Source organism: Erpetoichthys calabaricus, chromosome 1, assembly GCF_900747795.2.
Source record: "Erpetoichthys calabaricus chromosome 1, fErpCal1.3, whole genome shotgun sequence".
Lineage (NCBI taxonomy): Eukaryota > Metazoa > Chordata > Cladistia > Polypteriformes > Polypteridae > Erpetoichthys > Erpetoichthys calabaricus.
This window is the reverse complement of record NC_041394.2, coordinates 76,039,739-76,065,546: the sequence shown is the minus strand read 5'-3', so window position 1 is coordinate 76,065,546 and position 25,808 is coordinate 76,039,739. Positions and strand designations below refer to the sequence as shown.

General features: G+C 37.5%; 1 protein-coding gene across 4 annotated transcripts in view; it reads right to left on the bottom strand.

Moving 5' to 3' along the window:
* LOC114652128 (spectrin beta chain, non-erythrocytic 1) overlaps window positions 1-25,808 on the bottom strand; it is a 316,386-nt gene that overhangs the window by 39,486 nt on the left and 251,092 nt on the right. For all 4 annotated transcript variants that reach the window (XM_051935324.1, XM_028802342.2, XM_051935326.1 and 1 more), the window contains 10 exons: window positions 24,319-25,075; window positions 19,801-20,003; window positions 19,237-19,327; window positions 13,362-13,508; window positions 11,875-12,138; window positions 7,251-7,475; window positions 6,624-6,713; window positions 4,669-4,941; window positions 4,408-4,538; window positions 1,304-1,508 (listed from right to left, as the gene is read on the bottom strand). In XM_051935324.1, the coding sequence (XP_051791284.1) occupies window positions 1,304-1,508; window positions 4,408-4,538; window positions 4,669-4,941; window positions 6,624-6,713; window positions 7,251-7,475; window positions 11,875-12,138; window positions 13,362-13,508; window positions 19,237-19,327; window positions 19,801-20,003; window positions 24,319-25,075 (2,386 nt within the window). The remainder of the gene's footprint in view (window positions 1-1,303; window positions 1,509-4,407; window positions 4,539-4,668; window positions 4,942-6,623; window positions 6,714-7,250; window positions 7,476-11,874; window positions 12,139-13,361; window positions 13,509-19,236; window positions 19,328-19,800; window positions 20,004-24,318; window positions 25,076-25,808) is intronic.

Sequence of the window (25,808 nt, the reverse complement as noted above, 5' to 3'; positions counted from 1 at the left end):
TCCAATCTTGCCATTCTATTCCCGAGGCTTATGAGTGGATTGCACCTCGCAGTGCACCCTCTGTATTTACTTTCATGCAGTCTTCTCTTTATGGTAGACTTGGATATCGATACGCCTACCCCCTGGAGAGTGTTGTTCACTTGGTTGGCTGTTGTGAAGGGGTTTCTCTTCACCATGGAAATGATTCTGCGATTATCCACCACTGTTGTCTTCCGTGGACGTCCAGGTCTTTTTGCATTGCTGAGTTCACCAGTGCTTGCTTTCTTTCTCAGGATGTGCCAAACTGTAGATTTTGCCACTCGTAATATTGTAGCAATTTCTCGGATGGGTTTTTTCTGTTTTTGCAGCTTAAGGATGGCTTCTTTCACCTGCACGGAAAGCTCCTTTGACCGCATGTTGTCTGTTCACAGCAAAATCTTCCACATGCAAGCACCACACCTCAAATCAACTCCAGGCCTTTTATCTGCTTAACTGATAATGACATAACGACGGACTTGCCCACACCTTCCCATGAAATATCCTTTGAGTCAATTGTCCAATTACTTTTGATCCCCTGAAATAAAGGGTTTGTATTAAAAAAATGCTTTAGTTGCCTCACATTTTTATGCAATCATTTTGTTCACCCCACTGAATTAAAGCTGAAAGTCTGCACTTCAACTGCATCCGAGCGGTTTCATTTAAAATTCATTGTGGTAATGTACAGAACCAAAATTAGAAAAAAGTTGTCTCTGTCCAAATATTTATGGACCCAACTGTACATACTACTCATATTGAAAGGCCTCGCTTGTTTATCAAGTTAAAATTTATTAAAAAATTTAGCTCATCTTGCAAAACACTTGCAAACCAAGTTACTCGCAATACAAAGTTTCACTGTAACTTGTAATTCATAAAGGAGCTAATCCTAGGCGACATACAACATCAAGACTATAGCATCTTTTTCTCAGATTTAGACTCCAACATCTTTGACCATCCCTCTTACTGCAATAAACATTAAAACAACAGTAAAGGTCTGCTATTGTGTTCTTTTTGTACAACCACAAGGCCCATTTGCCCTTTCAATAGCAATGCATGAAACATTTCACTGCCAAGTATACAGTATATAAAAAAAAAACTAATTCAGAAACTGACAATATGCATTCAAATACTATATCAGGCTTGAAACTAATTAAGAGAATACAATATAATATAGAAAAATAACTAACATTCTCTATATAATAAACATATCATTAATAAAAGTGATCCTAAAACACTCCATTAAATTTACAAACAGATTATAATGGCTACTAAAAGTTAAGTTTTATACCGTGACATGTTCATAATCCTGCCCTAGTTCATGTGATCCAGCCACCACTTCTCTCTCAGCAATCCACTGCTCCAGGTCATCCACTTCTTTCTTCAGCTGGCAGAGTCTATGCCGCTCCTGAAGTTTGCCACGCCGTTCCTCAGCCAAGTCCTTTAGGCCGGCATACAATTTATCTACTTGAGCCTGACGCATGGTAATGCGTTCACTAAAGTTGGAGTCAAGCAAGTAAAATTGGTTGAGCATTGTATACTGACACACTCAATGCCACTAGTAAACCTAATGATTTTCAAGTTTTTCTTCAGAAGAAGTAACCATTCATCTATGAATACACTGAATACAATTATACTGCTATATAATTATTACCTTAAAGTAAATCATAAAACAAATTATTGATTTTTAAATTACTTGTTACTGATTTTATTTAAGTATTCTTTTGCACAGCATTAATTATTTAAGACAAATATTTAAATGTTTTATGAAAAATTTAAAGAGAAAAAGAAGTGCAGAAAAAAGATTTATGAAATCAGAAAAATTAACCAGCAAGATATATGGGCAATATGTCCATCTTTGAAATTCCTATTAAGTTTAATTCTTGGTATAGCCATATTTTCCCTTTATGTAATTTTAAACAACTGCTTTGTGTTTGCGTGCTTTGCACTGAAGTGCTGTAACATGGCTAGTTTCTGCTTCATGCCAGACGACATATCAAAAAGACATAAAAATTAAGGCAAGTAAGAAGGATGAATTGACTGAATAGATAGACACTTGAGTGTAATTAAATATAGTGCTCAAGACAGGGCCGTGATCATCAAAATAGCAGTGTCTGCAATGTTGTTCCTAAATATGCTGATAACACAAACTGCTTACACAGGCTATTTGTTTTCATTAATGTTCAAGTGAACATTTTAATAAAGAAATTATACAGTGCATTCGGAAAGTATTCACAGCACATCACTTTATCCACATTTTGTTATGTTACAGCCTTATTCCAAAATGAATTAAATTCATTTTTTTCCTCAGAATTCTGCACACAACACCCCATAATGACAACGTGAAAAAAGTTTACTTGAGGTTTTTGCAAATTTATTGAAAATAAAAAAGTTGAGAAAGCACATGTACATAAGTATTCACAGTCTTTGCCGTGAAGCTCGAAATTGAGCTTAGGTACATCCTGTTTCCCCTGATCATCCTTGAGATGTTTCTGCAGCTTAATTGGAGTCCACCTGTGGTAAATTCAGTTGACTGGACATGATTTGGAAAGGCACACACCTGTCTATTATAAAGGTCCCACAGTTGACAGTTCATGTCAGAGCACAAACCAAGCATGAAGTTAAAGGAATTGTCTGTAGACCGCCGAGACAGGATTGTCTCAAGGCACATATCTGGGGAAGGTTACAGAAAAATTTCTCAATGAGCACAGTGGTCTCCATCATCCATAAGTGGAAGAAGTTCGAAACCACCAGGACTCTTCCTAGAGCTGGCCGGCCATCTAAACTGAGCGATGGTGGGAGAAGGGCCTTAGTCAGGGAGGTGGCCAAGAACCCGATGGTCACTCTGTCAGCGCTCCAGAGGTCCTCTGTGGAGAGAGGAGAACCTTCCAGAAGGACAACCATCTCTGCAGCAATCCACCAATCAGGCCAGTATGGTAGAGTGGCCAGACGGAAGCCACTCCTTAGTTAAAGGAACACGGCAGCCCGCCTGAAGTTTGCCAAAAGGCACCTGAAGGACTCTCAGACCATCTGGTCTGATGAGACAAAGATTGAACTCTTTGGTGTGAATGCCAGGCGTCACGTTTGGAGGAAACCTGGCACCATCCCTACAGTGAAGCATGGTGGTGGCAGCATCATGCTGTGTTGATGTTTTTCAGCGGCAGGGACTGGGAGACTAGTCAGGATAAATGGAAAGATGACTACAGCAATATACAGAGACATCCTGGATGAAAACCTGCTCCAGAGCGCTCTTGACCTCAGACTGGGGTGACGGTTCATCATTCAGCAGGACAACGACCCTAAGCACACAGCCAAGATATCAAAGGAGTGGCTTCAGGACAACTCTGTGAATGTCCTTGAGTGGCCCAGCTAGAGCCCAGACTTGAATCCGATTGAACATCTCTGGAGAGATCTTAAAATGGCTGTGCACCGACGCTTCCCATCCTACCTGATGGAGCTTGAGAGGTGCTGCAAAGAGGAATGGGCGAAACTGGCCAAGGATAGGTGTGCCAAGCTTGTGGCATCATATTCAACAAGACTTAAGGCTGTAATTGCTGCCAAAGGTGCACTGACAAAGTATTGAGCAAAGGCTGTGAATACTTATGTACATGTGATTTCTCAGTTTTTTTTATTTTTAATAAAATTTGCAAAAACCTCAAGTAAACTTTTTCACGTTGTCATTATGGGGTGTTGTGTGCAGAATTCTGAGGAAAAAAATGAATTTAATCCATTTTGGAATAAGGCTGTAACATAACAAAAGGTGGAAAAAGTGATGCGCTGTGAATACTTTCTGGATGCACTGTAAACACAATCCACAACATCAATAGCAACCGGCTAAAAGCTAGGATTTTTCATTTAAGATGTAATTTCACAAATCACTTATTTCTTGCACCTTTGGAAACAATATTGAGGTTACTACCTAACAGGCTATCAAACTAAAGTAAACCGAGAAGACAGAGAGAAGAAAAATACAGCACCAGGCCATCATGAGGATTCCACCTCAGCATTTACCCTAAAATATTACAGAATGCTCATTCAGGCTCCTGGTAGTATTAAAAGATTATTCTCCATTTGCGTAAGTGGGTTTAAATGTTTGTAAGTGGTACATTTTTTTTCTTCTAATTGTTGTATTTATTATTTCATAATTTTTAATCATGGCATACAACTCAGAAAATTATATCTCACAGGAAAAAGATTTTTCTTTTGAAAGGTGCCACAAAACAGCTTCACATTCATACACTTAATTGAATTTTATTTAAAAAGAATTCTTACTTAACGCTTTCATGCAGTGTAGATTCATAGTTTGTGCAACTGATAAATTAGAAAGCCAAATGAGAGCCGACTACAAAACCAGTAAGTACCCATTTTGAGTGGCGTTATCATATTTTCACTTACCTCTCTGGATGTTCTGCCGTTACCATCTGTCGGCTACTATTGGCTAGCTGGTGGATAGTCTGGGCATAGTCTTCAAGGGCCTGTTCCACAATTTGGTGTTTCTTCACCATTACCATTGCGCTCTCCTCATCCTAACAGTTACAAGATGCATATTTAATTTACTTTTGCAAAGAGGATACATAACATATCATCAAGAACCCTGGAGAACTTTTTTATCCAATCATCAATCAAATTTTAATAATATAGAATTAAGAGACAAACCTTTGCTTTCTCTTCAGTCATCATATGAAGCTCCTGCTCTCCCATCCAAGCCTCAGCTTCTGCAGCATCAGCATAAAACTGCTGAGCTTTGTGAGCCTCTGAGAGACGACTGTGTCTCTGATCCACCTCTACCTTGAGATGTTGCCACATATCCTGAAGTTCAGAAAGTCTGCCCTGCAAAGCGTCACCATCCTCATTTTGTATCATTTTCTGCCCGTGCGCCTGAATGTCATCAATGCGAGGCTGGTGACCCTGAATCTCTTTTTGCAGAGTCTAAAGAAGAAAAAAAACATTTATTTAGGGAGTTAATAGATATATACTATGGAGCTGATGTTCAATTTATTGGGAAAAAAAAGAAAAACACGCCAAAAAAATGGTTTACATACAATTGATATAAAATGATTTTTACCTGAACACTAAGACTAAAAACACTACTTATGATTCTCAGAGTTCTTTTCAGTCAATCCATATGCTCAATACAATGTTAAATGCACAAAACAAATTATTGCTGGGATGTAAGACAACCAACAGGAGATTGCAAACATTGGCCCAACCCAGGACTAACAAATATAACTTATTAGAGCTTCAAAGTGTGTAAGTAACCATCAAATATTAAATAAAACAGAACATTCTGATTTAAAAAAATATCATAGATGATTTCCTGAGAATTTCCACCGCTTATATATGTACTGTAGAAATAAGCATACTGTAAACTCTGAATGTTATTTAGTAATAAAGTATTTAGTGGGATTTCATACCATTACAGACGTTAAATCAGAATCAAAAAAATTTAAAAAGCAGATTTCATAAAATACAACTATATACAGTATATGGTAAACATGAACTTGATAATACCCATATCACAAAATAAACTAGTGAAAAATGGGTTAAAAAAAACAAAAAAACAGATGGAAACCAGTTTGGAATTTCTGCAACAGGAGGCAGACAATGTTGCCATCAAAGTCACAAGACCAATGAAATGCAGTGGAGACATAGCGTGCACATCACTCTCATCAATATGGGGTGTCACCAGTCTTATGGAAACAGTTGTTTGTGCTGCAATGTGCTGTACAGTACTATGTTAAGTACATCATGCCTGGCAGACATCTTTGTGCAATTAATGGAATCTGAACAAGAAACAGGATGGTCCTTCTGTTAAATTGCCAAAGGAGCTGGGAGTTGTCCATAGTGCATAGGTGGGTGCTGGTGATGATGGGAAGAGGGGTGTTCCCACAGCTGGAGAGATCAAGACTATTACATCAGAAAGGAAGGCTGAGATTTAACAAACAGACACAGCAGCAAGCATCAGTGAGTGTCACACCATAAGCATGCACTTGGACCAAGTACAATCTTACTGAAGCAAGGCTGCGACTCACTGATCATCACCACCATACACACCTGCAGTGGTGTGTTGAATTGGCCAATTGTAAGGAGAAATGGCAGTCTGTCATCTTTAATGATAAAAGAAGACTCTGTCTGGGAATGAGTGATGGTTATGTACATGTCTAGAGACCAGGAAACCATACTAGGTATCATAGTATGGGGTGCTATCAGCTATAGTGGGACTGGATTGAATGGCAGGTTTACTACAACCAGTTACCAGGGATGAACCGTGACTAGTTTGAAAGGTATGCATGGTTATTCAACACAAGACATACATGGTTATTCAACACAAGATTATTGGTCATTTGTATGTCATCATTTGCATGCCAGAGAGCAGGGCTGTTACATCCAGTATTAATGCAAGTATGCCACGTAACACACAATAGTATATGCCAAATAAACCACATTGTATCACCTTGTGTTTGGGATGATTCTCCTACCTAAATCTCAGATTTTTTAATTTCCACTGGTGTTTAATAAAAGTCAAAACTGTTCATATTAAGAACTTTGGATACATTTTTGGCAATGTTTTAGTGCCCATTTATTAATGGGGGTGGAGGGATGACACTTACTTGGTTTTTCTTCATGAGAAGCTGAACAGTGGGCAAATCCTTTCCATTATCCATGGACATAGCCAAGGGCATACGTTCCTTTATCCATAGCTGAAAGAGATATGGAGATTTACTATGATGACACTGAAAGTGCTAGAAATTTCTTTATTATACTGTATTTTGGAAGATTAAATGTAACTAGTACCGTGTTCATTTAAGTTAATACTGCTTTTCTCTCAATAACATGGTAAGAAAACCCCAAAGAGCAGATACATCAAGCTTTGAAGGTTTTGGTTTAGAAAAATTATTTCTTCACATATATTATAACTGTAAGAAAGTACATATGGAGCCATGCTGGACTAAGAACAAAGTAATATCCACATAATATGCTCCATTTTCACCCCTACACCAAAAAATTGCAACTATAATTTTTTGTTTGATAATGTGTGAAATCATAAATGGTACTGCGAAAATTGCAAAGTCAAGCAAAAACATTGAAACAAGCATGACATTTATAGAAGAAACAACATTAGATTACTTGTTGGATCAAACAGTGTGCATACATACAAATAAAAATATCTAACTAGGTTAAGAGTCTAACCCAGTCTGCAAATGTCATAGAAGGCAAAGATTATAACACAAACTTACAATCTCATCTTCAAGATCTCTTTTGAACTGATGTGCCTCTTTGGAAGATAGCAACTTAGAAAGTCTGGCCTGGAGTGGTTCCTGGAGCTGCATAAAGGTCTCGTATACTTTTTTGTGCTTGGAATCAACTTCTACAGTATTTGCATCCTCCTGAGACAGTGCTACAGCCTGACTCTTTAGTGCTTGTACTTCCTTTTCTCGAACTTCCATTTGATTCTCCAACATCTTTAAAAAAAGTCACACACAAAATAAAATTGAATTTGTGCACACCAGACTAAAATCTAATAAACCTAAGACTAAAAATAACATTTAAAAATGACTGCTATGATCTGTTTACTATTGAGCTACAATGGGTTTTAAATGTGAATAAAGAAAATAGGTAAACACTGATGTGTAAAAGGAAATTATAACTGAAATCACTTAACACATTGATTTTCTTATAAGAATCAATATTTTGCCTTCTGTAGTAAAGTAAAGAAAAGTAGACAGTCATAATCATTATTTGTTTTTTCCACATTGCATTGTTAGTGCCCCAGAAGGATCTGAGTGTTTAGGGCAGACAGTTTTACTGTGGCTCATCGTAGCACATTTTTCATAATTTTTTGATGTAATAAAGATGTACATGATTTAAGACTAATTTATTAAGAAAAAGATGCAGTATGTACAGGTAGCTGGCAAAATAAACAATTAACCTTTATGTCTTAACTTAATAGAGTGTCAGGCCTTTATGTATCACAACAGCAGCATCAGCACACTTTGGCATTCATTCTGCTATACTGGTTTGGAGGATTCAACACCTACATCCATTAAATAAATGTCTAACATTTCAAATTTTAATGAGAGTGGTAACAGCATCTTGATTGCTGTTGCAGAATGTCCTTAAATGGTCAGCTGAAAGTGTTGAGATTTTGTGACTAGCATATGAATGAGAGTTTTCCTCTACCAAGACTGCTGCTTGTGTTTTTTTGTGTTAGTTTACCAATAAAATGTGCTCTAAGATAAGATGTGTAAGCATCAAAATAACCTCAGTCCTTGTAAAGCCCGACATAATGCTCTTGAAAAAGTTTCATGCTTCAACTATAAACTGACAGAATCTAGAGCTGCTTTGTTTTTTCCTTACGTCTTAGATCAGTGCATGGTGAAGAAATGTGCAATTTCTTTGAGCGGCTCGTAGGTCATGATATTTTTCCTTCCAGTGATTTCACACAAATTACCTTAGCCATATTCCCTGTGAAATATCAGAAAGTCGAACATTTCTCAACTTTGAAACCCTGTCAGTTTTGCTCCAACAATTATTTGAGATCTTCTATTTCAGCCAAGACAGATAACATAATGAGCCACTTAATTTGCCCGGCATTGTCACACATGACCATAAGCATAATGGGAGACTGTGTAAATGTGTACCATTTATACATATATCAGATTTTTTTTCTTTGCATAGGAGAATGTGTTTTTTTTTTAAAACTTAACGATATTTATTAATTGGTCTATTTAAAAAGGCAAATGTCATTTGACTAGAGCAATCAGACAATTGAACACTGTTAAGAAGTGGAAGGCCACCAACTTAAAATCTTAATAGTTAAACAAGAGACTAAAAAGGCTGGTAAATACCCTTCATAAATTACTGCAAAACAATCACATTCAATATAATTCTCCCAAGAAAGTTTGCAATGGTAACAGACTAACTGGGTCAGATAAGACTTATCTAACAAACACTGCCCTTCTCCTACTGGGAATTCCCAGGGCTGTAAGTATTCACTTCAGCCTGTTAAGGGTCTCTGTATGTTTCTTAACCCAACAGACTATGCCAAGCAGCTATCTTCTTTAGATACCTAAAGCTTTTAATCTGCCAACACTCTTATTATGAGGTTTCACCAGACTTGCTTGAATTTCTTTCTGTGACTTGGTGAGCAGGAAACTCATTACAAAAGCACATAGCTAAGATCTTATTATTTAGAAGATCTCGTCCTCACAGGTGGCACAGTGGTAGTGCTGCTGCTTTGCAGTAAGGAGACTGTGGAAGATTGTGGGTTCGCTTCCCGGTTCCTCCCTGTGTGGATAGCGCTTTGAGTACTGAGAAAAACGCTATATAAATGTAATGAATTATTATTATTATTATTATAGAAGGCTACTTGACTTCTGCTTCAACATCACTGTCCAATGCAGCTTGCAAATACTGCTGCCAAAAGCGTAATTTCTTGCATTTTAATTCCTCTATTTGGTAGGGATGCTCCCTGATACCGATCATCAATTTCATGTTAAAGAATTGTCCAATTCCGCTTTTTCATCCCTTTAAAAGTCATTTTACACTTTGCTCTCACATAATCAAACTCAGAGAGCTTATGTTCTATATTAAAAGTATAAACTTTGGTAAATATGGATTACCCTTTTAATTATGCAGTACTTATTTCTTACCAAAACGCTGGCAGTACAAGCCATTAAAAGGGACACAAATCTATCAAATGTTCATCAGATGTTTATTAAGAAGAGACCAGACTAACATGCTTAACAAGTTTACAAGAGAAATAGACAAAATTTTGCTTCTAAACTAACCAGCCTATTGTTTAATAAGCAGTAATTTCATTTTTTTTATATTTTCATTTTATAATTGAAAATGTGAGCTGCTGTACTTAATACAAACTCGCCTGCTGTCCAAGCTAAGACCAGCAGCATCTGTTTTTAATTAAAGAGCAAAACAAAAAAGGTCTGAATTAATTTAAGTTGCTTTGTCATTTGTCTAATTGTACAGGATGACTCTTCCAATATCTTTTTCTCAGTTTATTACTCCACTTTCTTTAATGTAAAGGCTAATATTAAGGTTGTGTCTTATTCTGGTAAAGCCTGCTTTTCTGCTCTCCATTTACAGGAAGCTTGCAGAAAAAGTATTGAAGTACTTTGCATAAAGGTGCACAACTGAATCATCATAAAGCTTAAAAAATGCAGATGCTGAAAAAATGTTTTTTGTTAACAGCTATTTTATAGATCACCGATCTACACTTTTGTAGTGAAGATCAGCTGATTTAGATCGGCGGTACCACTTCTATTTGGGGCAACTGCTCCTTCACTTGAAGAGAATGCAACCCTCTTCCGCATTACAGAACATAGTCCAGATTTAGAGAAGACAACTTTCTTCCTCACCACAAGGCAATGAGAGTTGAACATTGTGGTAAGTTAACATTTAGATGATGCTAACTTAGTAGACGATGCTATATGTACAGATTTAGCTTTCTCAGATTCAGACTAAACACGTCAAGTCTCAGATACATCTTAAAACATTTTCATGAATATTATAATTAGGAAAGATGAACAGTTGGCACAGTCTTATATTATATCTATGCATTTGGTACACTATTCTTTAGGCAGTGCAGAATCCCTATTTCTCAACCAGCCTCTGTACTCCAATATAAACTTTGCTAAATGGGACAAACGGCCTTTTTCCTTTTTAACCCCTTTTATGTTTTATTATTTTTCTTCTTAATTTTTAAAACAAGTACTTTTAACAACCACCTCAGTCGACCAATCTTAATGTAATGTAATGCTGAAGTTGTACAAACCAATATATTGCTACAGAACTAACTGCTTTCAGCATGGCTGGCCAAATCTCACTCTCCTCTGCTTTTTTCTTACCACTTATATTTCCAGCTACTACACTGACCAGAGTTACAGAAACAGATTATATCCTACATCTAGGACAAAAGCTCTTTAACCTCACCAAAAGCCATGTGGGTGACGACGAGTCTACACACCCAGGGAAATCAAAGCTGCCTGTGTGTGATGGAATGAAATTCATTCCCCTTAATCTTTCCAGACGTGGGTATCTACTTTAGACACTTCAACAACTACCATCTTCTTGAAAGGCTTATAGTCAATCATAGACACTACTGAAATATTGCACAGAATGCCTATTTGATTGTTTACCTCAGCACTGGTGTTTACTCCTTACCGTAACCTTACAAATTACATACTTTTTGCACTTCATGGATCATGGAACAAGACATTCAATATTCATTCTAGTACCTCAAGTAGTTCTAGCTAACATTCAGAGCATTTGAATAAGTTCATCCATCCATCCATTATCCAACCCGCTGAATCCGAACACAGGGTCACGGGGGTCTGCTGGAGCCAATCCCAGCCAACACAGGGCACAAGGCAGGGTGCCAACCCACCGCAGGGCACACACAAACACACCCACACACCAAGCACACACTAGGGCCAATTTAGAATCACCAATCCACCTAACCTGCATGTCTTTGGACTGTGGGAGGAAACTGCAGCGCCCGGAGGAAACCCACGCAGACACGGGGAGAACATGCAAACTCCACGCAGGGAGGACCTGGGAAGCGAACCCGGGTCCCCAGGTGTCCCAACTACGAGGCAGCAGCGCTACCCACTGCGCCACCGTGCCGCCCTGAATAAGTTCACCATTCATCAATTATAAGTTAACAGGTCAGATCCTCTCGTTGTTACCCAAGCAGTCAAAAACCATACAGTTTCACAATTGCAAATCAAATGCATAAATATAAACTTTGATTGCTAACAAAGATGCTCTTGGACTAGGTGCACACTGCAAATCTTACTTTAACCAAAACTACTACTGCAGCAATTTCCTATTCCTTCTGCTTACCTGTTGCTTCTTCAAAAGGATATTGACACTAGTTAAATCTTTCCCATAATCATCACTCTGCAACTGTCCAGCAACGTTCTTTAACCAAGACTCAAGAGAAGAGCAGCTCTGGGTAAACAGTTCTGCTCGGTTGGCATCAAACAAGCATTGTGCTTTAGTCTTGGTTGTATTTTCCAACTCCTCCCACAGCTTTTGAAGGTCTAACAGTTTCTGTGTCACTACTGGCTCTAGCTCTGGCTTCTCGCTCACCAATGCTTTTCCCTCCTGTACAAAAAGAAAAAAGAAAAAAAAAAAACAAACAGTATTAGCACCTGAGATACACTTGACAGTTATTACAAATTTTAAATAAAACACTATTTTTTTTAATTTTGTCATGCCCCGTAAATTTAGTTTTAATATAAAAATGATTTAACAGTTGATGCCTCTGTTGAAACACCGCATCTGATGAAACTTTGCCTCAGTCCCATTTTCACATGAGATGGAGCATAGGCAGTTCTGTTTGATAAACCTTCAGCAGCCAGTGTTAGATAAAGAAAAGAAAAAGTCAAGCCTGGTATTATTTTAAAGGCTTTTGCCTTTTGAGTATGCAAATTTCTTACCAGTAAAGTCTTAAATACAATCTAACATTAGGTAATATTTGCTTTTGGGTTTCCGAACTGGGGACAGTTTGGGAGCTTCCATCACTCACGGCAACTGCAGTCATGTTTGATATAAACTAGAAGGAAACAGCTGCCTCCTTAAAAGCAGTTCTAATAGATGCTCTAACTGCAACTCAACATAATTTGCACACATGGACTGTATTCTGTGTCTAGATGTTTTTGCACCAAAGCATACAATTGCATTTAATAAATGGACCATACACTAAAATCTGTAACAGCATGTGAATGTTCACTTTGTCTAGAATATATTTACTGTAATCCTGACACACTGTCTGCTACTTGCCAAAGAAATTGGAAGACAAAATATTTTGAGTCTATTTTTCTACTTATCAGAAAAAAGGATATCCATCTGTTTTAGTTGCGATTTACAGTCAAGTTTTCAACAAAGTTGTACAGTACATGTTGCAGGGCTTATACACCTACTGTAGCATGAATGATTTTCTACTTGGTGATATATTGCATAGAAAGAAAGATGTGCACATTTGCTCTCCCCTCAAGTAATCCTGCTAGCAATTTAAATCCCTGGAAATATTTCTGGAAATAGATTAAATTATGAGCATTTATCATTACTTATAGAAGCAGTGTGTATTCATTATGTTAACGTCAATACCCATCTGGCAAAAGTGACAACAAGCCTGCAATTTGATCATTTTTCCCCTCTTGTAGTTAGTCTCTGTGTTTCCCTTTCTGCAGCCGAGACCAAAAAAAGATGGTGGCATCTGTTAGGCATATTGAGTAAGGGACTGGATTCTAAAAAAAACATTTCTAAAAACTAAAAAAAGGCATTAACGTGAACAGATGAAAGAAAAAACAACAAAATAACGTTACCCTGTCTATCTTGTCCAGCCAGTCCTTATTAGAGGCTAGCTCAGCCATGAAGGCCTGGTGTTTCTGCCACTTGCTATGAAGATTCCGGGCCTCATCATAAGACATATCTTGGGCTGTAAGCATCTTCTCATTTATCCAGAGCGTGAGCTGTCATGGTAAACATTAGTATTTTCACATAAACAAATTTTAACAAAATATACCATTTCACATTGCATTAAACCTTCTTTGACCTGTGTAGTTAAGTACTACACAATATAATGATTCCATAAAGCAGAAGTAGTAATAAAACTCTCACACACACGCACAAAAAAATTTAAAGAATGTCTGTATATTGTGGAACAAAACCAAATTAATGACATAATATAAGCTAAATTTACTCAGGTAGGAAGTACCAATGTATGAAAACTTAAGTTTACTTTGCTCACCCAAGGAAGACAATATACATAGGCAAAGTGTAACACTGTGTCATTTTATTTATTTTAATTTTTTTGCCAACCATAATCTTGGCCAGTGACATAAAAACATATAAAGTATTTCTCTGCTGCTCTGCATTCTCAAGAAGAATTTATTGGACAAGATGTGGACTTAAAAATCCAAGGTTATCAGTTCTTTGTCTTTGACTCACTATGCTTCAACTGTAATAATACATGCCAAGAACTACAGCATATTTTTTGTAATATAATTATTATATAAAATATTTTATATATAATATAAAACAGTAGCCATCTGCTTCTTAACTGTGTAAGTCAAATCAGCTCAAATAAGCCAATATTACCATCATATCATGCTACATGATTTGTGAGCCTTTATTAGTTTGACAATAAAAAAATAAATAAAAAGATATCAAACTGATGACAAAATTCAGCTCCTAAGGATAAATACCTGCTTATAGAAACTTTATAGAAAGTTTCAGAGCCTAGAACTGGCTATCCTTGGTTTTAGACTGGGAAGAAATTCAACTCTTTTCCAACAAAGCATTTGCAAAATGCTATTAAGAGGACTTCAGGTACATGATGCAAACGTTTGTGATCTACCAAGACTAAGGTGAAACAAGCACTGTGCTCAAACTACACCACACCATCTCCAATGTAAAGTAGCATGTTTTTCAGGAGCACCAATTAAAAATCTATTGAGGAATGAAAGAAAGATGAATACAGCACAATACAGATGAGCGCTAGATAAAAACAGGCATTGAACTTTAAGATTCTTATTACATCAAGGAGATGTACAGGTTAGGTTAATTGGAGACTTTACATTCTCATTAGTCTAGTGCCTCCCCTGTGGTTGGTTCCTGTCTTGTGCCCAAAGCTACCTGGTCAGAATCAACCCCCAAACCTGTATTAAAATAATCAGATTTTGAAAATACATAAATAGCAATTAATTATACATTTCCATACTTATTACATAAAACATAGTTTTTGTTCTTACATTTTAATGTTTTACAGAAAGGTTAAAGGTCTAAAAGTCAGCAAACCATCTACCATTTTTACAAAGAAAGTTTAAGACTCAAATTAAATGAACAGCTGTTCAGAGTATTCAGCTATCTTAGAGAAGGTGGATGAGGTGCATGAAAGGGTGCTACCTATGGACATTGTAGTCTTATTGGGGAACTTCAATGCCAATGTCGGGAATGACTAGGAAGAATGAAACAGAATGCCCAAATGTCGGGAATGACTGGGAAGAATGAAACAATGCCCATTCTGTACCAGAATGAGTTTTTATGGATTGCTAGTCAAGGATTTTACATAGCAAACACTATTTTTGAACACAAGGAGGCTCAAAAGTGTATTTAGTACCAAAGTACCATGGGGCAAAGTTTGAGGACAAACTTTGCAGTTGGGTCATTTGATCTAAGGCCCATCAAATGCTTACCACTTGGTAGGGAGTTGAATTCAAAATGAAAGATGTAAGCTAAAAAGGCAAGGAAGCCCAGACAAAGAGTAGGGCTTCCGAAGAGCGCCTGGCTGAGACTTCCATTTTTGATGAGTTCAACTCCCATCTCTAAAAGGACTGTAAAAGGGGCATGATCGCACATGTTCGTGGAGGACGTGGGGTTGTTGGCTGGATCCCATCATTTTTGTCGAAGTCAGTACAGTGGTCCAAGGACTCTGTTGTGGTAAGGCTGATGGGGTGGATTAAAGCCACTGAATATGTTGAAAAGTGCTGGACATTGTTAGGAAAGTATGGTTAATGTTTCCATTCAATGACACATGGAAGGTAGGTAAAGCAACCTTGGAATGACAGACTGGTATGGTGGTCCCCATATTTAAGAAGGGTGATCACACTCCCTCCCAGGTAAGGCATATGCAACAGCAATGGAGGGAAGACTCCATCCGATGGTTGAGTCAAATATACAGGAGGAACAATGTAGATTCCATCCAGCTCCTCTATGGTGCTGTTGCTACAACATGCATGGGAGTATGAAAACATAGTCTAAATGTGTTTTGTAGATTTGAAAAAAAGCATATGACCATGTTCCTGTGTTGTGGGAAGTGCTGCAGGAATATGGGTTAACAGGGCCCCTCTAGCGTGCTATTCCTTCCTATTTGAACACAATGAGAGCAGTGTCTGAATACTTGGTATTAAGTCAGATTTGTTCACTGTGGGTGTCCGCTCCATCAAGGTTGTGTCTTGCCACCACTCCACTTTGTAGTTTTTATGGATAGGATATCAAGATACAGGGTGTCCAGTTGGGGAAGATGTGAGAGTGCCCAGTTGGGGGGGATATAAGGGGTAGCAATCTTTGCTTTATGTACAGTAGATGATGTTGTGCTCTTTGCCTCAACTGACAGCGACCTTCAACATCCACTTGAGCGATTCACTGCCAAGTGAGAAGCAGCTGGGATGAACAGCAACACTTCCAAGTCTGAGGATATGGTTTTCTCTTAGAAAAGAGTGGATTGCTCTCTCCAACTGATGGGGGAATGGAGAGGAGTTTAAAAATTTCGGGATCTTGTTTACGAGTGATCAAAAAAGGGAACATGAGACTGATGAGTGTATTGGACTAGCAGCAGCTGATCTGTGGTGGCAAAGTGGGAGCAGAGTTTAAGACAAAACAGTCAATCTACATTCCTGTCCTCATCTATTGTCATGAGTTGTGACTAATAACCAAAAGAATGAGATCATGAGTACAAGTGGCAGAAATTAAGTTTCTTTGCAGGGTGGTTAGGCTGACATTCTGTGATACGGTGAGAAACTCAGCAATTTGGGAGAGCCTTAGAGTAGAGTCACTGCTTCTCCAGATTTAGAGGAGCCAGATGAGGCAGTCTGGTCATGTCTAAAGCATGGCTCGACTTTCCCTAGAGCTGCCCCAACACATACCACTGAATGGAGACACTGCAGCAGACCCAGGACAAGCTGAAATAATTGAATCTCTCGCCTGGCATCAGAATGACTGGAGATTTCTCAGGAAGACCTGGAATCTGTTGCTGGGGGCAGGGAAGTCTGGGCTGACATGCTTGGCACATTGCCACCAAGACCCACAACAGAAAAAGTGGTTTCAGAAAATGAAATAATAAGTTAAAAAAAAAAAAATTTAAAAAAAAAAAAAAAAAATCCTGAAACATGTAAGGACTGCATTAACCATGGGGCCAATATATGTGTTTTATTAGGAATTTCTTAATTTTCAGGGATTAAGAAAAGATAGGGTGTCTATTTTTATTAGGTGCATATGATTACTAAAGTCAGGTTTGTCAAATGTACATAGTATAGTGAAATTCTTAATTGCACATTTCCATAATAAATAAATAAACGACAAATCATATATACACTATTTTTTAAATTCTTATGATTGATTGTTCAGCAACCTTACTCTCACATCTTGTTAAAATTGTCTTATTACTCTCTATAATTACTGCAAATCACTAGAATAAAGGCTTTGTAAAGAACTAAGAAATACAATCATACAACCCTAGTTCTTAAATAACTAAATTGAATCTTAACTTAGAAGGAAAAATATACTTGGCCTTATAGAATTAATATATGGCTATACTCTGGAGAAGGTAATGCAGGCTACCCTAAACGTCCTGAAATTAACTATCACAAGAGAGGCATACCCTTTAGCCATATGGTTCCCAAACACATGAATGATCAAGCTGGAAACATTAAAGCTGTTCCATTAGTTTCAGCATAGTGTGTTGTATTATGATGTTATTTTAACTCCTCTATATTTATAGATGTTAGCAGCGCTCTTGTATATGGAGGGTGTTTAAGGTTTGAAATGGTGGTCTGTTCTGCTTAGAAGCAAGGCTACTTCATCCTGCTCTATCGTACTTTGGTACCACAATTCCACTTGAGTAATAGTATCCTCAAGAGATAAAGTTATGCTCATATCACATCAGAATAAACATCCCCGAGTACACATTAGCTCAAAATAATAAATGTATAAAAATAGACAAATTGCAAAGAGTAACATGCTCTTTATGTAAACAATTAATCACAATATAACTACCACCAAGAGACATCTTATCTTTTTGAAGGAGGTTACATCATACCACGAGTCTGTTTTGTTGTGGGTTATGTTTTATCATTAAATAAACTGCACGGATGTCTTTCTTGATCTCATTAGATATGCAAAGTCCATCTTTATACTTTTTATGCTAAAGGGCAGTGTGTCCTGTTTGGAGTTGTTTTCACCCTATTACTTGTTACATCCTTATTCATGGGATTTTACAAATGTTGCACGTAATGCAACAGCATATAACTATCTTAACAATCACGGTAAATAAATATTAAATTTATTCATTTTGTTTTACAGTTGTTTATTTCCAAAACAGGGCTGCTTGGGCATAACCTAGAAAGATCAAGTGATAGACAAGAAATGACTGTTAGTGCCAGCTCATGGCTGAAGAGCAGTTTCTAATACTATAGTTTTTTTTTGTTTTTTTTTTTAAAGTGCATTATAACAAAGTTAAATTTTTTAATTATTTTATTTATTTATTTATTTAAGTTTTTTATCTTCATTATCCTGTGGTGGGCTGGGGAACTTCAATGCAAGATGAAATGGAAACAAATTCAAGACAGATTTGTCCATGCAAAGCGTAAAATGTCTAAGAAAAGACGAGGGGATTCGGTTATTGCAAGATAATGCAGTGTGACAGTAAGACGCGTTGCAGCTCCAACTGGATCAATGTATGTACTTTGATGTTTGATGAATGGTTCAATGGAGTGAAGCAAATCATCAGAATTAAATGTCGATATACAAAAAGTATTCATGGTGCTTTTCTTCATCCATTTCTCGCATAGGCAATACAACTTTGCATATTCCCCATCATAATGGCATAATAAATTTAAAGGTCTCACATGGCAACAGTGACATAGAAGAGGCTATCTTTTTTGCACCTTTGTAATGCATCAGATTGCAAAAAAATTTTATATTTAACATCTTTCTTCCCTCAACTCACAACACAGTGAAACCGGACATTGTTTTCTCACTGTGATGATTTCCTGGTGAAATCTTCCAGATTTACATAAGCATGCACGTAAGTATAGTTGATACACTGCTTGCGTAGCAGCAGCATCTGCAAGTATATGTGTTGTGCAGTGTCAAGTATAGCCTGAACCTAGACCTTCTCTCTTGCTTGTTTTAGTAATTGATGTTGTTGTCTGGGCTCATAGATAGAAGAGAAAGGGAGAAGTATTTAGCCACAGTAGCAGTCAGTCTCGAGGGTGACCAAAAGCTGCCATCTGCATCTTTGTGACAGACTGGCGAGTATGAACATACAAGGGCTATATTAGCATTTTGAGACTCTCTATTGAAGTCTACATAATAAACAGCACGAAAGTAAGAGTAGGGCCACCCTAGGACATTCCACAATTAACTTAATTTTTTTCTTTTGGCCATATTTCTGAATATCACTTTTTATAAAACACATACCTCCTGACAATCCTGCAAGAAGTGCTGCAACTCTCTGTTATCTTTAAGCTTAGCAAGAAGTTCATTTGCAGCAGCACGATTTTTCTGGTGTCTGGAAGAAATTTGTATAATACAAAATAATCAACTTTAACATATTCTTTCAATAAAACAGAACACACTACTGATCACATTTTATTTATATTAAACTTAGTCACTAAGTTAGAAAATAGCTAAGTATTATTTTTTGTTCAATATTTTAAAAGAAAAGCACATGAACACAGTAGCTCTAGTATGCCACTTTACATTCCAAAGCACTTAAAAAGATTAAATGTATTCTCAATGAATAACTCAAAAATATTTTGCTTATTTCCATGTTTTCTCTTTCACCTTTTTACCCTCATATCCTGTTAAGATATTGTTTTGTACAGCAGTACCCACTATAAATATTTATTATGTGGTCATGCACTCAAGTCCTGTTCCCAAATACTACCTTAATCATCATGAACAAAAAAAAAAAAAAATACTAGATTCAAATTTTCCAAACTCAACCCATATTCTATCATTGACATTCACTCCATTTCTTACCTTCCTTGTATAGAATCCGCTTTCTCTTGGATCTTATCTGCACTAGCGTTGCCTTCGCTTATCAGCTTTCTACCACTCTCAACAACTCCATTTATTTTCTCCTCACTTGCATCCATGGTGGTGAGAAAATCTTCATGTTTTTTGATAGCTGCCTCAGCTCCTTGTAAAGTACTAGGCATCTCTGTGTGGGATAGCACATACTCCTACAATATGAAGATTGTCATTAATTTTGAAAATAATAATGCGTAAAATTAAACCAATGGATAGCTGAAGCAGCATAATTAAGCGAACCAATTTACAAAATTATTGTTAAACACCTTACTTTTACTTTTTTTGGAGTTCAACTCCACCATAATTTATTTTTATCTGTCCTATATATTCACATTCTAAAAAAAATAACCTCACAATAATACCCCTGCCATGTGGTGGATTAGAAATGTATTAAACTATTTTAGCAAAGTTTAGCATCAAACGTTCAGCTGAATAGTGCATCCATAATTTTTTATTGTATTATAGTCTCAGCTGCAATACAAAAGCTTGCATGTATCATAATATTTTTAGATCATATTTGCCATGCATAGCTGAAGGCCAAGGCCATTCATGAAGGACGATGCAGTTTGTAGGAACATGCAGAAAGTTTCTTGATGTTCTTACCTCTCATGTGGTGGGTGTGGCAACATGCTGCAGTCAACGCATGCTATCAACCTCTCTCACCTCTTCAAGTAATTCTTCACACAATCCCACATTTCTTTTTTAACACAATTGCCTTATTTTACTGCACATGTAATAACATCTGTGTATTTATTTTGATTATTTTTATTACATACAGTAGAAATTAAAATAACACTCAGAATAAATCCATTTTGGAATACTGTTGAACAATATGGCAGGGGCAGGGCTAACAAGGTTGTGATCAGTGACACAAGGCTTGTGGAGTAACCCATGGTGATACAGAGTACAACAAAGGTCATATCATTTGTGTAAACTTACTATTAAAATTAGTGGAGAGGGCAGGCACCCAGTGATCTTAATCACCTGTCCAGTGATACACAGACACTAACTCTGGGGTGGGGTAAAGGCATTGCAGCATCTAATCTTGAAGCAAAATGAACAAAAATCACTATAAATTTTCAAACGTGGGCATACTGCAGCTGAGCTGTGTGTAGTAGGTTTACTTCCACCAAGTGCTCCCATTCTAATATCCAGCTTTTGTAACAGTGATTGGCTGCCAAAATATCCTGAAACTCATGATACACATGCAACACTATTAATAGCTTTGTATCATTGTAAAAACCTAGAAAAAAAAAAACACACACACTGCAATACACTTAAGGTGACAGCTCCAGAGACTTGGGATTTTTGCAGCTGCAATTGTGACTTGCTTCCTGTCCAAAATTCATTTTGAACTGTCTGACGAAATAAATATGACACTGTCTCCAGGCAATAACATGATATCCCCCCACAGCCCATTCATTCTGGCAATTTTAACCTTCTCATTTAGTACTTTAACATACACTAAAAAGCCACAATATTAAAACCACCTGCCTAATATTGTAAAGTTTTCCCTTGTCACACTGAAATAGCTCTAAACCATTAAGACACAGACTCCACAAGAATTCTGAAGGTGTCCTGTGATAACTGGCACCAAGATGTTAGCAGCAGATGCTTCAAGTTCTATAAGTTGTGAAAGGGAGTCTCTATTGAATGGATTTGTTTTTCCGGTACATCACAGATATGAGTGCATTGGAAAAAGTTTGACAAGAACAGGCCATTTAGTCCAAAAAAGCAGACCAGTCCCAGCCAATTAAATCCCCCAAAATAACATTCAAATCTAATTTTGAAGGTCCCCATTATAATATATATATTGTATATTAAATTATATTTCAGAAGTTTAGCTGCACAGCACTGCAGCTTTGGATGGGGAGTGAGTAGGATGATAACAGCTGTGTGGCAAAAAAAAAATAAAAAAAAAATGCTGCAAACAACCTGAAAAAAGGTGTGTGGCTGGAAAGCTTAGCAAAAGGATGGCTTGGACCAATGTTCCCTCTAAGGAGTAGCATATAGTGAGCAAAAAACATTGTTTATGAGCGACATTTTGTTTAAGCCAAAAATTTATGAGCACCAACTCTGACGGTCGGAGTGAGCGATCATGCGATAAGTACGAGCGACGCCGTCGGAATGAGCGATCGTGCGGGAAGTATGAGCGACGCTCTGAATTCGTGTGAGCGATCGCTCACGCGCTCAGCTTAGAGGGAACATTGGCTTGGACCACATATGCAGTTGCCATCACCAAGAATAAACTGCAGTCACAAGTTACCCTGTGCAGTCCTGAAGTGGACTGAGGAATTAGTCTGTGGTCTTTAGTGATGAAAGCAGATTCTTCCTGCAATCAAGAAATATTTATGTAAATATCTGCAGACTTGGTGAGGTGCTAAATCCAGTGTATATACAGTGCATCCGGAAAGTATTCACAGCGCATCACTTTTTCCACATTTTGTTATGTTACAGCCTTATTCCAAAATGGATTACATTCATTTTTTCCTAAGAATTCTACACACATCACCCCATAATGACAACGTGAAAAAAGTTTACTTGAGGTTTTAGCAAATTTATTAAAAATAAACAAATTGAGAAAGCACATGTACATAAGTATTCACAGCCTTTGCCATGAAGCTCAAAATTGAGCTCAGGTACATCCTGTTTCCCCTGATCATCCTTGAGATGTTTCTGCAGCTTAATTGGAGTCCAGCTGTGGTAAATTCAGTTGATTGGACATGCTTTGGAAAGGCACACACCTGTCTATATAAGGTCCCACAGTTGACAGTTCATGTCAGAGCACAAACCAAGCATGAAGTCAAAGGAATTGTCTGTAGACCTCCGAGACAGGATTGTCTTGAGGCACATACAGTGGGGCAAAAAAGTATTTAGTCAGCCACCAATTGTGCAAGTTCTCCCACTTAAAAAGATGAGAGAGGCCTGTAATTTTCATCATAGGTATACCTCAACTATGAGAGACAAAATGAGAAAAAAAATCCAGAAAATCACATTGTCTGATTTTTGAAGAATTTATTTGCAAATTATGGTGGAAAAAAAGTATTTGGTCACCTACAAACAAGCAAGATTTCCAGCTCTCACAGACCTGTAACTTCTTCTGTAAGAGGCTCCTCTGTCCTCCACTCGTTACCTGTATTAATGGCACCTGTTTGAACTCGTTATCAATATAAAAGACACCTGTCCACAACCTCAAACAGTCACACTCCAAACTCCACTATGGCCAAGACCAAAGAGCTGTCAAAGGACAGCAGGACAACGACCCTAAGCACACAGCCAAGATATCAAAGGAGTGGCTTCAGGACAACTCTGTGAATGTCCTTGAGTGGCCCAGCCAGAGCCCAGACTTGAATCTGATTGAACATCTCTGGAGAGATCTTAAAATGGCTGTGCACCGACGCTTCCCATCCTACCTGATGGAGCTTGAGAGGTGCTGCAAAGAGGAATGGGCGAAACTGGCCAAGGATAGGTGTGCCAAGCTTGTGGCATCATATTCAAAACGACTTGAGGCTGTAATTGCTGCCAAAGGTGCATCGACAAAGTATTGAGCAAAGGCTGTGAATACTTATGTACATGTGATTTCTCAGTTTTTTTATTTTTAATAAATTTGCAAAAACCTCAAGTAAACTTTTTTTCACATTGTCATTATGGGGTGTTGTGTGTAGAATTCTGAGGAAAAAAAATTAATTTAATCCATTTTGGAATAAGGCTGTAACATAACAAAATGTGGAAAAACTGATGCGCTGTGAATACTTTCCGGATGCACTGTATGCCTGCAACATACAAGGCCCACTCTGGGCATCAAAGTGCATAATACTGTGTCAGATACAGTTCTCGTTTCCATTTGGTGTTGTGAATATTAACCAGCACTACCTAGATCAGGGACATCATCCAACCGGTCCTGATCCCATTTCTGTTTGAAATGGGAGAGATGTTCTATCAAGACATTCACTGTTCATCGGTTACCCTTGCCAGCAAGGTCACTGGACTTTTCACCAAGTATGTCAATCAAGCAGTTGTGACTCTCTATTAAAAATATATGGTTTGAAATTGGAAGACATTCCTTATCAGTTTGATTGTTTTTATGCCAGAGTGTAGGCCTGTATTGTAGAGTTTAGAGTACACACAAGATAGTAATCTACTTTATAACATAGTACACTTCGTACTGAATAAAAATATGTTGTTTCACTTTGTATTTGTGGTCAAGTTTTTTCACACACTAATAAGATTCTCCCATCAGAACCTCAGTTATGTAGTGTGACATTCACAGGATATTCTTTTTTTTTTTTTTTTTTTTTTTTAACTTTGCACGTTTGCCTACAGGAAAACTTTGGACCTCTGTGATAGATGCTTGTAATGTGAGAAGGCATGTTACGTTCTTACACTCTCTATATTCAGAGATGACTTTTTTTAAAAGGCTAAACCCTAGGATATAATACAAAAAATATGCCAATATTCTTTAAGTACCTGATTGTTGAGGAAACCTTCAGCTTGTTTCACATCTCTTAGGAATGTTTGGAAGTCAGAAGCTTGAGCCAAAAGGTTGTGCCGGTTCTCCCACATTTGCCTAAGCTCATTCCAGCCAGTGTCAAGAGCTTGCAGCCTCTGACTGAGGAACATATGCTGTGAATCTGTTTGCCCTTGAGTTACTTCCTTTCCAACAGCACACATTTTCTGGTAGTCATCCTTATAGTTGTCCACCTCATTCTTGATGCTTTTATGCTGACTGAGTAGCCGTTCAGCCTCAGGGTGTGATGTAGGGATATCCTCTGATGCTATAGCAGTTTGTGTACGTGATAGCCATGATTGAAAGTCATCCAAATCTCTTAAAAAGCCATGCAGCTTGCTTGCTTCTCCAAGGCTTTCTTCCCTGTTTTTCATAGTGTTATTAAGATCATCCCAAACTTCCTGAATCTCCGACAGCCTCCCCTGGATCTGACTTGCCTGTTCTGGGTGTTCCTCAGCCAATTTGTTTGCTTCATTTCGTAAATCATCCAGTTTGCCTTGAATAGCTTCTAAGTCACGCTCCATTCCAGTCAGTTTTCTTTGTAGAGCCATAACACCAGCCAAGTCATTACCCAGCCCCTGTGTTGACTCAATCACTTTAGTCTTCTCCCGCATCCAAGACTTAATCTCATTACATTCAAGGTGGTAGTTCTGAATATTAAGTGCAGAGTGCAACTCCTGCTTCTTCTGATCAGCAAGCATTTGAAAATCACTCCATCTGAAAGACAGACAAAGCAAAATTTAACACAAAATATTCAAAATAGGTAAGGCTCAACCATTTCAGACAACAATTTGTGTAGCACTGGAATATAAAAAAGTAAAAGGTTTGTTTGCGAGATCTGTGTACCAGGTCTGAAACAATATCTCAAACAGTTTTCCAGTGCAGCTGCATGAACTTTTATTTTACTGTCTCCCATAAAAACTAACAAATGACTTATTCCATTTTGCTTAATAAGCAATAAATTGTGAATATTTACTCTAAAACTTCATTAGTTTCTTCTTTCTTCTTATAAGTATTAACAAGAGTCAAGCTTTTGTCACCATATAAAACAAGTGATGATGCAGATATGATACATGGTAAGGCGTGTGTCACACTACACAACTTTGAGTCAAATAGCATGTCAAACCTAAGTATATACCCATCTTTTTCCATTCCATCTGGGTATGAGGACAGACAGACCTCTGTGTGTGTAGTCTAAAAAAACCTGATTTTTATCATTCTTTGTGGCTACTTGGTATATTGTATTTCCTACTCAGCGTCCAACATACAACCTGTTTGTCATAGTGATTCACTATGCCCTATGTTAGAATTGTTGTGGATATAATACTACACAATAAGAGGTCGCACACCCATGTTATAACTCATCTATACAACTGAAAATATCTCTAGAATAGCAATTTGATGGAAGGGTTAGAAACTAATCAACTTCTTCCTTATTAACTTTTTTTTT